Source organism: Borostomias antarcticus, assembly GCF_949987555.1.
Source record: "Borostomias antarcticus genome assembly, chromosome: 11".
Taxonomy (NCBI): domain Eukaryota; kingdom Metazoa; phylum Chordata; class Actinopteri; order Stomiiformes; family Stomiidae; genus Borostomias; species Borostomias antarcticus.
The window spans coordinates 5,391,034-5,406,327 of NC_140244.1; the positions used below are offsets into that span (position 1 = coordinate 5,391,034).

General features: G+C 43.0%; 1 protein-coding gene across 1 annotated transcript; it reads left to right on the plus strand.

The window, feature by feature from the left end:
• Positions 1-97: 97 nt before the first annotated feature.
• LOC311315153 (adenosine receptor A1-like) lies at positions 98-10,435 on the plus strand (the record flags this gene model as incomplete). The annotated part of the gene is made up of 3 exons (XM_084445754.1): positions 98-438; positions 8,095-8,389; positions 10,058-10,435. The coding sequence occupies 3 exons, from the start codon at positions 98-100 to the stop codon at positions 10,433-10,435; spliced, it is 1,014 nt and encodes a 337-aa protein (XP_084301880.1).
• Between the last annotated feature and the right edge of the window lie 4,859 nt (positions 10,436-15,294).

Below are 15,294 nucleotides of genomic sequence, written 5' to 3' on the forward strand. Positions count from 1 at the left end.
TATGCGTAAAGAAGAGTTACTTCTGTGGGGCTCCAAAACGCATAGAGGGATATTGTGCATTCTGCTTTTCTGAGACACTACCCTAGAGTCTGCAGAGATGTCATCGGGTCTGCCGGCCTCCCAAGCCCTCTACATCGGGATGGAGGTGGTGATCGCCGTGTCCTCGGTGATCGGGAACGTGATGGTGGTCTGGGCAGTGCGCATCAACCGCGCGCTGAGGGACACGACCTTTTATTTCATCGTGTCTCTGGCCTTGGCGGACATCCTGGTCGGGGCGCTCGTCATCCCGCTCGCCATCACCATCAGCATCGGACTGACGACCCACTTCTACAGCTGCCTGCTGGTGGCCTGCACCGTGTTGGTGCTGACTCAGAGCTCCATCCTGGCGCTCCTGGCCATCGCCGTCGACCGCTACCTGAGGGTCAAGATACCGATGAGGTAAAGACGAGACAAAGTGTGGTTTCCTGTCCTATACTCCTCCATCCTTCCAAAACAGACTTGGGTAACCCTGTTGTAACTCTAGTAGTAGGTAACTCTATTTTACAATAGGTCAAACAAGTTTACTTGGCTACCTGATATATATTTTTTTTTATAGCAATACTGGGCATTTATGATATAACTACTGGTAACATTAGAACTTTAAAATAGCTAGGTGTTATTACTTTGTAATTGGCAGGTTGCCCTAATATGCATTTTACTTTTTAGTATTTGACTCTAAATGTTGGCTAAGAGACTATAAAACTGACACTTCCCCCGCCTTTAATCTTGTTTAGTCAAGGTCACTGGGCAAAGTCCTTGATAGGTGTGACAGAGAGACAAGAAAGAGAGAGAATTGAGCTGTCAGACCAACAGCCCACAGACATGCTGTCATCTACAGAATCATAGAGACTGTAGACGAGGTTGCCATTGCTAGGTAGGCACCATATTGAATATCTGGCGATTTTGTTCTTCGCACTCAGAGAGTCTGTAGGAGAGATAGGAAGGCTACTTTTCTGTTTGCCTCTAAGGCATTTTACAACTGTTGAATTCCACAGTGCTCAGAGGTATGCTTGTCCAGCCACTTAATCTAGCCTCTCGCACCCACATGTGGAATGCATGTGGAAGTTAGAATTTGTGAGAGGGGTGTTTTGCCATTGGAATTCAACCTGCATCTGGATGATTTGAGAGAAGAGCCATATCCCACAGCTCCAACTGTGACACTCCGCTAAAATTACAGCTGCTTCTGTGCTGTATGAAATATTGATGATCAATTGTGAGTCGAATTCCTCACTTAAAAGCTTTTGAAACAAGGAAAGTGTGTGCATGGGGGGGATTCTCTGTTGATTCAGAGATGATTAAATGCTCAATACACTTGAGAAAGCAATCCTGGAATACATCAAACCTGGAATGGACAAAACACTGTTTAGACAAGTGGAACTTTCCGAGCGTTGAGAGAGAGAATAATATTCCAGCATGTAGCTTGTTCTGGTTTTATCAGCTGTGTGGAGAAATTGACTATATATATGAAAGAACCAGCATTTTAAATGGTATGTGCTATTTTGGCGGCTTATAAGCAAGACATCTTGCTTGATTTTGTAGCAAGCAAGAGTTACAGATTTTTTAATTACCATTCTTTGCTGCCAACCAAATTCAGAATTCAAGTCTTTTCCCCCAAATCACAAACTGCACAACTTTCCTCCCCAAAGAGCTCCAGTTCACTTCCCCAGTTCCGTCTGCTCAGAGGATGCAGATGTGCCCTGAGTTGATTTGCCCTGGGCTGTTAGTCGGCCCAGTCATAAGACATCTGACCAGAGACCGAAGGGCTGCTGGTTCAAGGCCGGGTCAGGCTATTTAACAAGTGACTTCCCACCAATCATTGCCTACGACCTGCCCTTACACAAGGCACTTAACCCCACAAGCTCATAATTATAAGTCGCTGTGCATAAAACGGTCTGCTAAATGAAAAAAAAAAAGACGTATTCTCAGACTGCCACACAGCCCTCTGAGGCTGGCAATGTAATTGTCAGACCTGACAGCAAAACGCTCACTTTGTCAAGGGTGCTGGAATAGGACAGCCTTAATATCATTGGCTGCTGAAGCACTGCACTTACAAACTAGGCTTGTGCAATAAAATCGATACAGAAATACTTATTTATATTTTTTACTTATTTATAATACTTATAAATATTTTTTCCTTGATATTGTATCGATTTTCCACAGTACAGTATCGATACAGTAACATTTTTTTTTTTTTGCTCAAGGAAAATATACAGAACAAGACAGGGAACACATATATATATATATATATATATAGAGAGAGAAAATTTAGCCTAGAATTCAGTCATAGATACATAATTCATGCTTCAAATGGATTTAAAATGTCCTTCCATTCCCTCCGCCCTCAGGATCACCTCCAGGGAGCAGGGAATGGAGTTGTATTTTCAGCTGTATTTGAATAAATTCAGTACATTATGTAGAGTATTGCAATGTATCACAATATGTATTGTATTGTATCATAATGTATCGTATCGTGAGATCCTATTACAAACCAAACCAAACCTATGTGTATATCTGAAATATAGCATAGTTTAATACAGGGTGGTAACAGTAACAAGTCATCTTGTGATCTGATTGGTCCAGAGCCATACATTTGTCCATGGCCACTTCATTGATGGCGAAGGTGCTCCCGTCGCTGAACATCATGTCACTGTGTTACAGGCTGTGACATGGACAGATTTTTAATTTATTTACGTTTTGGCTAATTTTAACATAAAATACTGATCCAAGCCGCCAGCCAATAGAAATACTGTTCCGAATAGAGCCCCGCCCCCAGTGTTCCAGCTGCCTCCACCGGACTAAATGGCCAATTACTGATGGTTCCAATGGGTATCTAGTTATATGATATGGTCGTCTACACTATATACAGCACATTCCAGTACATTATAGTATGAGTACAGTAGCCTACACTAAACTATACAGTCCAGAGCATTATAGTGTGAGTACAGTAGCCTACACTAAACTATACAGTCCAGAGCATTATAGTATGAGTACAGTAGCCTACACTATACAATACAGTCCAGAGCATTATAGTATGAGTACAGTAGCCTACACTACACAATACAGTCCAGAGCATTATAGTATGAGTACAGTAGCCTGCACTACACAATATAGCTGAGTCCAGTACATTATGAGTACAGCCTACACTATACAGTCCAGAGCATTATGAGTACAGTAACCTACACTATACAATACAGTCCAGAGCATTATAGTATGAGTACAGTAGCATACACTACACAATACAGTCCAGAGTATTATAGTCTGAGTACAGTAGCCTACACCACACAATACAGTCCAGAGCATTATAGTCTGAGTACAGTAGCCTACACTATACAATACAGTCCAGAGCATTATAGTCTGAGTACAGTAGCCTACACTATACAATACAGTCCAGAGTATTATAGTCTGAGTATAGTAGCCTACACCACACAATACAGTCCAGAGTATTATAGTCTGAGTATAGTAGCCTACACCTCAGACAGAGAGCAAGGCTGAGAAATGGTGGTGGAACCTGTCACACTCGGTTCAGTTCTGGCAACCAGGCAGCTGTGCTAACAGTGAGGATGACACGCTGGAGAAGAAAGTCCATTCTTCAAAGTGCAACACTTGAGGCCCTTTGAGATGATAAGTGTGTGTGTGTGTGTGTGTGTGTGTGTGTGTGTGTGCGTGGGTGTGGGTGTGGGTGTGGATGTGTGCGTGCGCGTGCGTGCGTGTGTATGTGTGTGTGTATGTGTAAATGTGTGTGGGTGGTTGTGTGGGTGTGTATGTGTATGCAGTGTTTCCTGTGAAACTGATCTCTTGGTGTGGTGGTGTGTGAAAATAAGAGTCGAGAGTTTCGAAACGGAAAAAGCGGGGGATCGGAGTCCACCCTTCTTCCTCCCTTGTTCCTCTCTCCTGTCCCCTTCCGTCTCCTCTCTCCTCTCTTGCGCTCCTCTCAACAACCTCTCTCTCCTCTTCTCTCTCACCTGTGCCTCCACTCTGTGCCTGTGTCACAGTCCTGTCCTCTCATACCACAATCCCTGCCTCTGCCTAAAAAAAACAATTAACTGAAGAGTAGGTCTATAAAGATGGCCTAATTTATCTCGTAAGGCTGGTAAAGTCCTAGAGCTTAAAATGTAATTAATTACATGTAACTGGACGGGATAAAACAGTAAACCCACACAAGCACTTAATAAATCATATGGTTTATAGACATATTTTAATCAAATGTATTGCAGGTTACCATTATAACAGCAGCTGTAGATAAATAAATAAAAAGGTAAGCTAGTCTTTAAACATGCCAAAATGATTTGTTGCTTTTTCTGTTATTTTGATTGGCACATTTTAGGTGGCTGGAGGAACATTAACGCAAGCTAGTGTTAGTGCAGCCAGCCAAAAAGACCGTCGCACAATCCATCAGGCAGCGCTGCGCCTGATTCGCACGAAAGTTGCAGAACCTACTCGCGCTTGTGGTTTATGTCTCCTTGACAACGCTCGCTTGAAGGGCTGACCGACTGACAGACAGCAGCACGTAGCTCAAATGGAGCAGGCTCCGCTTCAGCTCAAACCGTATTTTCAGATAGCGTTACGTAACGTTAGCAACACAAGGCCAATTTATCATATTCATTTTTTTTACTTGTCTGATCAGACACCTGCATGAGGCATTCCTCTTGCTCGAACAGAGTTTACTGGTCCCTGGGAAGCGGGCATAACTGATAGCCTACAGGTAGCTTGCCTTGCTCCTGAATCCCCCTGATGTGAATCATGGCTAGCCGGCAATAACCTAGCCTACCTGACTGGTCTCATCATTCTCCTCTCTCTTCCTCTTCAATTACCTAGCCTACCTGACTGGTCTCATCATTCTCCTCTCTCTTCCTCTTCAATTACCTAGCCTACCTGACTGGTCTCATCATTCTCCTCTCTCTTCCTCTTCAAATATTGTCGTATACCCATCTGGCAAATTGTAAAATTGGCGGTGCGCCACGGCAAAACCTTACCAGCGGAAACACTGTGTATATGTGGGAATGCATGGGTGTGTGTGTGTGTGTGCGTGCGTGTGTATGTGTGTGTGAATGTTTGTGTACATATGTGTGTGTGTATGTGTGCGCGTGTATGTGTGTGTGAATGTGTGTGTGTGTGAATGGGTGTGTGTGCGTGTGTGTGTGTGTGTGTGCGTGCTTGTGTATGCGTGTGTGAATGTGTGTGTATGTGTGTGTGTATGTGTGCGTGCGTGTGTATGTGTGAGTGAATGTGTGTGTGCTTGTGTATGTGCATGTGTGTGAATGGGTGTGTGTGTGTGAATGCATGTGGGTGTGTGTGTGTGTGTGTGTGCGCGTGTGTGTGTGTGTGAATGCATGCCCAGATAGCAAGCGGATCTGGGCCAAATATGGGCCGGAACTAAGCCACAAATGCCTGATCTGGCCTGTATATGGCCCTGATCGGATTGCTGTCTGTGTGTGGGTGTATGTGTGTGTGTGTGTGTGCATGTGTGTGTATTCTCTGTGATATTGAGCAGCAGAGTGTTTATCTTGTCACAGATTTGTGCTAGATTACTCAGCGGGGTCTCGTCCTGTGAGCACCCATTCATCCTGTGTGATGTCTACTCTGTGTCATCATCACACAATGTGTGAGCATGTGTGCGTCTGTGTGTGTGTGTGTGTGTGTGTGTGTGTGTGTGTGTGTGTGTGTGTGTGTGAGTGTGTGTGTGTGTGTGTGTGTGTGTGTGTGTGTGTGTGTACCATGTGAGGAATTCAGTTTGGGGGAAGTTGGCTTAGGTGTCTTTCTGCAGATTCATTACTCATCCCCGCTGGGTGCTTGTATCAACATTTTTCAGGGGCCAAGCTACAGTTCAAACACAGACAACGACGAAGAGGCTGATTCAGCCCAGAACCAATCACAAAGTAAAGACTTATGAGGATATACTGTAGTCCAGATATTCCATTTTGGATATCTCTGAAATATGAGCATGGATTCTGTTCAGTACGACAGCAAAAAACCTTGGAAAGCTAGGACTAGACTAGCAGAGATAAGATTTTATTCATTGTCCACACACTTTTCTCCTTTCTGTAGAAGTCTATGGGCTATTATGTTCAGAATCCTAGAATACATCCATTCACAATGCATTACTTTTGTTGTGCGTTGAAACATGAGTACAATTTAGCATTGCGTTGAAACATGAGTACAATTTAACGTTGACACAGTTCAGCCATTTTCAGATAATAGACTTTATTGAAGGATAAACCCCTTGCGATGTATCATCTTGTTTTCTGGGGGTTCTTGAAACACAAAGAGCAGTACAGCAACTCAAAAGAAAATTCCAGAAACACATAGACACATACAAGAACGGCCCCAACCCACCAGCACCCAACAAACCCTTTAGAAAGAATTAAACACAATCAGAAACAATGAGAACAAGTTGCGAATAGTGATGTCCTAAAAGTGTGCAGTGAGGAAACTCAGATAGCAAGCGGATCTGGGCCATATACAGGCCAGATCTGGCCCTTGTGGCTTAGTTCCAGCTCATATATGGCCTAGAATTATTACACATCCGCTTGCTATCTGGGAATGGATCGGAGGGAGTCAGGCAGGCTATCGCAATCAGATGGGACTTTACATTTAAAGGGCCGGCGCCGACTCCTTTAGTAAATTTGGGAACAAAAAAAGACGGTTACCGAGCATGTCTTAAGTGAATATGGGGATGTGCATGGAACGAGGTATTGCTGTAGATAAGAAGAATAGTTACGAAAAATACATTTAAAAATGAATTAAAATGCTTTCTGGCATTTAGAGACATACTGTTAAGCGATTCGTACATAAGGCAATGCTGGGTACGAAACAGACACCTCAGAATGAATCTGCAAAGACTGTAAACTACATTGAGAGAACGCAGATGAGATTCAGATCTGTTCTGATAAGCAATATCGGCATGATCGGGAAGGGGTAGTACTTATTGAGAAATAATTATTTTTCTTACCTGAAGGGTGAAACAATTTATTGAAGGGTATAATGTCCTTAGACTGCAATAAATTTTGTAATGACATAATCATTATGGGGCCAATTTGGGATGGAACAATCATTTTTGTCAGGTTATGTTGTAGGCTGTGATCAAACTGGAACACATTATGCTAGATTGCCTGTTGGGCTGAAGTTTAATACCTTTAACCCATGCCCATAAGTTTAATACCTTTAACCCATGCCCATAAGTTTAATACCTTCAACCCATGCTCTACTCTTACTGTTCTGTGATACTGTATGACAAAACAGTAGAACAAACAAACCGTTGTTCCAAATCCTTGATCCCTTCTGTGGTCAGTCTGTTAAACTCCCTATAGGTTCTCTGATAGCCTAGCGGTGCACTGTAGGCTATATAGTGCTTCCAAGCTATTCATTGACTGATGAATTGTGTTATAGAGTGCTTTCAAGGTACTCAAGATAAGTAAATAATCTGCTTTTAGCTCTGTACTTGTTGACTGTATGTGGTGAGATGGTTTTATATTAATACTTTCTGTATACAACATGCTGCATTAAACACATTTTCCCTAGTGGGACTAATTAAGTTGTTTGAATTGAATCGATACCTAATATTGTAGGAGGGGAAATGTATTCACAGGCACATTTAACCAGATAAATTATAACGCTCTGTGGCCAAAGATGCACAAACATACTGTACACTGGAGCACACAAACACGCACACCCCTCCTCCACCCAACAACATTACATTACAGTCATTTAGCAGATGCTTTTATCCAAAGCAACTTGCAATAATTGTATTTAACATAGGTAGTCAGTGTACTACTCACCAGAACTCACAAGTGCATCTCCTTTCTAAACAAGTTATTAAGAGCATAATCTAGTGCTAACGCCAAAGTGCTTGAGTAGCAAAATATAAATACGACAGATCTTCAAGAGGGAGGATCCTGGTAGTTCTGTATTTCCTGAAGAGGTGTGTTTTGAGCCTGTGGTGAAAGATGGGCAGCGACTCTGCTGTCCTGACGTCAGTGGGCAGGTCCTTCCACCACAGGCACCGTGTTCCCTAACCTCCCTCTCACTGCTCTTCTCTGGTCCCCGCGGTGGGCGTAGCTACAAGCGCGTGGTGACGCGGCGCCGGGCGGCCATGGCGGTGGTACTGTGCTGGACGGTGGCCATGGTGGTGGGCCTGATGCCCATGATGGGCTGGAACAACCTGCAGAGCCTCCGCGAGAATGGCTCCCAGGTGACCCCCGACCTCCTGGTGACCTGCCAGTTCGAGAACGTCATCAGCATGGACTACATGGTCTACTTCAACTTCTTCGGCTGGGTGCTGCCACCACTGGTGCTGATGCTACTGATCTACGCCGAGATCTTCTACATGATCCACCGCCAGCTCAACAAGAAGGTGGGCGACCGCCTGGCTCACTCTCGGACTGGAAGCCCCAAAATATCAGATTTTTCAGAAAGTAATCATAATAATCATAATAATTATAATAATAATAAAACTATTTGTATAGCACCTCATACAAAAGAAATGCAGAAACTGCTTTACAACAGGGAAATTACATGCACAGAGTGCTTCACATAAAAATAGACAAAAAATGAACTTAAAAGCAGATGGAGTTAAAATATAATAAAAAGAAGATGAAGATAAGAAATCAGGTACTGTAGTGGTAGTGTTATTGAAATGATTGAAGAATTAAAGGAGCTTATACAGCTGCCATGGCCAGAAGTAACATTAAATTCTATTATTAATATTATTATTTTATTTATTAGTTAATAACAAGAATAATAACAATACTACTAATAATAATAATAATTATTATTACAATTATTATTATAAGTATAATAATAAAAATAATATAAAAAGTGATTTGTTTTGCACCTTTCATACAAATAAATGCAGCTCAAAGTGCTTTACAACCGAGGTTGTAAATGCAGAGTGCTTCATATAAAAACAGACATAAAATGAACAAAAAGCAGGAAAAATAAGATGGAAGATAAAACACAATAAAAGAATATAAAGATAAGAGATCAAAAAATTCTTACCAATTCAATATGACAAAGCACCAAAATCCCACAAATTTCTAGTCTCTGTGGGTTCTCTGTCTGTTCTCACAGGTTATGCAACAATACAATTGGCAATGGTTCCAAACCTATTAAAAAAGTAAAATTCACAATGGACTTCTGGAACATTTAAGGGACAGGTTTGGAATTTAGCATTATAAGCCATGTTATAAGGTTATGCACGATCATATACAACAGCCGATATCAAAGTTTCCTCAAACTGTGTACTCCCGAGATATAGCCCGTCACCGCTAACACACTCAATGGATCCATAGGTGCATAGACAAAATCCCTCAAAAACACCATAAAATCTAGTTTTCAAAGACAGGAAACTCACCGAGTGGTCACTGGTATCCGTAGATGTTCTGGCAAAAAAAATCGCCACAAAGTATGCTTCCGATCAGGTTTTATTTATCATTTAGCATAGAACTTTTTTCCACTTGAACTTTGGGAGGTCTTGACTGAGTTTGGAGGCTACCGTAGAAGAATAAGAGCCGCTTCCGGGTCACAGGTCTACACAACAACAACAACAACAACAACAACAACTAGTCGAGAAGCCTAGGATTGCTTTGCAGCTGGTATTTCATTGATAGTGTTAGTTGCAAATTGCAAGTGTTTGTTGATCAAAACAAATATGGGACATGGATGAATCTAAACATATCTGGCTTTGTTGTCAATGCAAAACAATGGATATAATATGATCAATAAAAGCCGATCAGAAGCATACTTTGTGGTGATTTTTTTTGCCAAAACATCAAATGAATCCATTGAGTGTGTAAGTGGCAACGGGCTATATCTTGAGTGCACCGTTTGATTAAACTTTGATATCGTCCGTTATATGATTGTAAATAACCTTATGGCTTATAATGCTAATTCCAAACCTGTGCTTTAACACAATACCCTGTAACCACCAGGGACGATCATACAATAATATAGTTTATTTTTTATTTTTTTTAAATCCTTTGCTGATAAAAAATATTCCCATTTTTCCTTCCTCTCCCTCCAGGTGACGGCCAGCCACACGGACCCGAGCCGCTACTACGGCAAGGAGCTGAAGCTGGCCAAGTCCCTGGCCCTGGTGCTCTTCCTGTTCGCCCTCAGCTGGCTGCCGCTTCACATCATCAACTGCATCACGCTCTTCTTCCCCGGCTGCCAGAAGCCCATGTTCCTCCTCTACATCGCCATCCTGCTCACGCACGCCAACTCCGCCGTCAACCCCATCGTCTACGCCTTCCGCATCAAGAAGTTCCGCACCGCCTTCGGCAAGATCTGGCGGCAGTACGTCCTCTGCCGCGGCCCTGTCGGCACGCTGCCTCAGAGGAGCCACAGTCACAAGAGGAGGCGGCGGCAGAACAATGACGACGATGATGACGACGATGTCTGATTCGGACAAAGACGATTGGGTAAGAGTTGAGTGGAGGGCAGGCGGGGTCGGGCCAGAGAATTCTAGTCCGACGTTCACCCTAGCGGAGGTGAATGAGTTATGGTTTGACCCTGTACTCGAGGGGTGTGTGGGGGAAGGAATGGGTTCCTACCTGGCGGAATCTTACCACAGGTGAAGTATCAGGGGTACATGGATGAAATACAGACGGAAACTGGGTTACGGTTATGGAGTCAGTTGGCCGTTGTGGAAAATAAGGAAGGACCTCCTATTGGTTGAGGGGAACAGACAACAACTTTAACCGCCTCTCATTGGCTGACAGGATGATCGTGTCATATGGGAGAACGGGCAGTTCCAATTGTAACTTGTTGAACTTGAGTCACAGTGTTAATATGTAGCATATAAGCAACAGTACTGAAGTAATGTAAGAAATCAGATGAAGACAGGCGATGTGGCCACATCTAAGCAGTGAAGAAACTATACTGTAAACTCAACATATCCTTTCCATGTGTGCGTCTCAAGCTATAAATGATGATCTGGATCTTTAGACACTAAAATATGAAGTGTGGACCTTACCGAGTCCTACTGTGAGATGTTTGAGAGAGAGAGGTGACAGGGATGTCGACAACACTGTTTAAACATGACATTTAAACATTTTAAATTATTATTTCTATTCAATCAAAACCTGAATCTGGGAATACGGGGTAAGACAAACATTTCTTTCATGGTATAGGAATGGATGCTGGATTTCACATTTATATAAAAGAAATCACGATTCAGGATGTAAAAAACAAAGAAACGGAACTTAATTTGACCAGTGATAGATAGACCTTCCCACCAGACTTATAGTCATATTATCATATTATATTATCATATCAGAGCACCTGAGAGGAAGTTACTGAAAGTTCACTGAACATTTGGAGTTACAGAGGCAGGTTTTGAACTAGTTTCCAGTCTTCTGTGCACATGGTCCTTTCAACTTCTTGCTTATTGAAGAGACTTTGACAGTTGTTTAATTCCGACCCCACATCTACTGTACATCAAGGAAAATGGGGAGTTTTTTTATTTTCTTTGTTCTTTCTCTATTGATGGAGACATTTTCATACGCACATTCATATTCTAATGACTGTGTGTGTGTGCATGTGTGTGTGTGGGGGGGGAGGGTTACTAAGGGTGTGTGTGTATATGGGTCGGGGGTTTAGAAGGAACTTGACACGGGGACATTATCATACAACTGTGTGTGCATGTGTGTGTGCGAAGAGGCAGGATTTGACATTGTGTGTGTGCTTCTTTATGTGTATGGGGGGGGGGGGGGGGGGCAGGGGTGACTCCATCCTTTACAAAGTAGGAGAGGGGGTGAGGTTGCTGCTGAGCTAATTGGAATTCTCATCTCTACTGAGGTCACCCAGTCGATTGCGAAGTCCCCCCCCCGTGTAGCACGCTACTGCATCGCCTGTCAACGGCATCCACAGCTACGTGTCTGGTGGGGAACTGAACATTAACGCCCACGTGTTCAGTCCCAAACACTCCCACACTCCCTGGTTGGACAGTTTCTCATCAGCACCTGGGGGGGGGGGTTATGGATCTACTGGACAATATACAATATATCAGCTGTGTGGACAGGCTGTTTAAAAAAACGCTGCCTCTCTATTAATATGTCTATGTGATTTCTCACATGGTGTCCGATTCCGTTGTGATCTGTTTACTTTTAAGTACCAGTGAGATGAATCTGTGTGCAATGTTAGGTGTAAATGGAGGAGCATCTTGAAGTCATACAGTAGGTAAGGCATAGCTACTCTATAAGAGCACTGATGTGACAAGGCATGGATGGGGAAAGCTGAGCAGTGGAAAGCTTGCTTTGACCCATCCAGTGATGTTAGATCAGAGATTTCTTTAAGGAAGGAAAGAGGCATTTTGAGGTATTCAAATGAGGCCTAGGTCTTCATGATGAAGGTGACCATTGTCTAATATGTTTGACAATCTCTATATACAAGAGGGAAGTGACTGGGGTCACCGTGGTTCATGGTGAATTTTATTTCCAGTGAGATCAACGTGTTTCACAGTGATGTTGTCAAGACAAACACATGAATCTCCGAAGACAATAAATAAAGAATATTTGAATAAGAATCTCCTTGGCTTTCATGTTGACTGAGACCTTATAGAAACGTCACTTGAGATGGGATGAAAATGGTCCACAAATAATATATAATGGTATTAACTGCTAAAAGAATTCATGTTCATGATAACCCATATTCACATTGATACCTAAAAGGCCTACTTTCGGAACGGTGTCCTTGAATGTTGAGAATACAAGACATACAGTAGCCTAGCATAGGTGGAGCCAGATGTGTTCAGAGGACGGTGAGCCGCCCAACAAGGAAAAGCTGAGCCCCCTGCTCCCCCCTTCCACCACATGGACACACACACACACGCACACACACACCTACACACACACACAGTGTCTCCTGTCATAAAGATATGCCCTATAAATAGCCAGAGAGGAATCTCTAGAGGTCGGAGGTCATCCAACTCCTCAGGTCTCCGTGCTCTGGGCGGTGCTCCCGCTGTTTGATGCCGTTGTCAGCTGTCTGGGTCTTTCCACAGGGCCTCCTCTTGGCGCGTTACACGGCCGCTGGCCCCGGACTCCACAACTCCTCTCCCGACCTCCCTCACAGAGTTGTGTAGAGAATAACAAGCGTTAGGTAGCGCCTGGTAATCTTACCAATCAGCTACGGCCATGCAAACATGGGGATTAATCTATCTGCGTACGACGTGAACAGCTGTGCGATACGGTCAAGGTAATAAATACATCCGTTCAATCATTGACCGATTATTTCAGGAGGAGTCAATCATTGACAGATTAGTTCAGAGGGATGTTGACATACCGATGTTTGACTGCACCTATACATCCCCTTTAAATGTTTTAACCTAGCGGAAATATCATCAGTCCTACATGGACTAGGTCTACAGACAGAGAAGACATACATTCACTTCTCACCTCCTAGTTAAAACCATGTAAAAACCACCATAGCTGTCCCTCACTTCCAGAGAGAACCAAAATATTTGCAATGATGAGGGGGATAGGCATAGAAATGTATCCAACAGTGGGATGTTGTTTAGGTAAGGCAAAGATAAGGACGTCATCAGAAAATTGGAAGGAAATTGCCAGAACCGTATAGCCTAACACCTAGCTGTGTAGTCCTACCCATAGGCGATTTTACCCTCTGGGGGCAACATTTTGACGTGAGAAAAAAAAGTTCTGCCATCCCGTCCCTTCCCATCTATTTACAAATAATGCCAGTTGTGAACAGTATGCTAATAAGAAATACGTATGATAATTCAATATGCACAACGCATCAAACTTCATCTAGACACCACGAGCATGTCAATATGACTTTATGACCGAGCACTAGGCCATACCCAACATCACAACATCAAACTGCCTGCTGGTGCTAGCTTCCTCGCCGATCGTGATGTTGCTAGTGCTAGTGCTAGCTTCGATAGCCTCTGGAGCACTTCTGCATTCGATTGCACCTGCTGCGGTGTCATTTTGAGTGGTAGCTTCTTCATTAGCGTTGCCATTTCTTCCTTTTTTTTATGAAGAAGTGGTCAATTGTTTTTATAGCTCTTTTCGCCATTTTGAGCAGTTTAGCTAGTTGTAGCTTGTTGAGCACTGAGCAATACAGTCAGATAATTTTTTTTTGTGGTAACAGAACAAACCGGAAATAGTTGAGGTCGACGGACGAGTTGTGCCATTGGTATATTATGAATATATATATATATATATATATATATAGGCCCTATATATATATTTAAAGATAGCCTAGTTGAAGTTATACATACACTTTTAAAATGAATGATGACCTAACTCAAACTGGTACAAACCACAATTATGTATTTAATAATTGTGTTAATTAGTAAAAAAAAAAGAAATTAATAAAACATTTATTTATTTTTTTTGTGTGTGAATTTGAGCAGAGTTGGGCTGGCCAATCAGGGGGGGACTTGCCCCCTATAAAATCGCCCATGGTCCTACCTAGGACTGGAATGAGGAACTGATTTGCATTGATAAGATATTGTAAGGACGATAACAAGAATTCCAATGTACATGCACCTGTATTACACATGGCGAATAAACTTGCTATTCTATTCTATTTGAAAGGAAAGTCTTTATTTATTATACAGTGAACACAGCACATGGTGTAGGGAGGCGGTGACACCAGAACACACACACATAACATGCAGGAGCGTCCACCAATCAAATGTTTCTCTGCTTTTAACCCCTCACGCCTTCGCACCAAGTCCAAGTGCTCAGTCGGGGACAGGACTAAAGAGCGTGTTCTTCTGCATGTTTTTCATATTGGGGTTCTATGTGGAGGGAACCTGACATGGGGAGAACATGCCAACTCCACACAGAAACGCCAGGGAGACAGCCCATGCGGGAATTGAACCCAGGACCTTCTTGCTGTGAGGCGATGGTGTAACACAACAATGAGAATGATAATTTGCCACCCAGGAGCAATTTGGGGTTCAGTGTCTTGCTCAAGGACACTTTGGCACACTGCCGGGAGCTGGAATCGAACCGGGGAACTTCCGGTCTCCAGCCGGCTGCTCTACCTCCCAAGCTATTGCCCCAATTGTGTGGGTTTAAGTTAATGACTTGTGAATGACAATAAGTATAATACGTATCTAACAATAATGGTGCATTCGTTTGTGGTCGGAGCTGGCAAGTCGCAAGTGGCAAAATAGGCCTACCTGTGTGCATTCGAGCTATAGCGAATGATATGATGATGATAACCCTAACCCTATGATATTAACGTCAGCCGGCAACTGGGGGCTGAGAAACATATCCGAATTTGCGA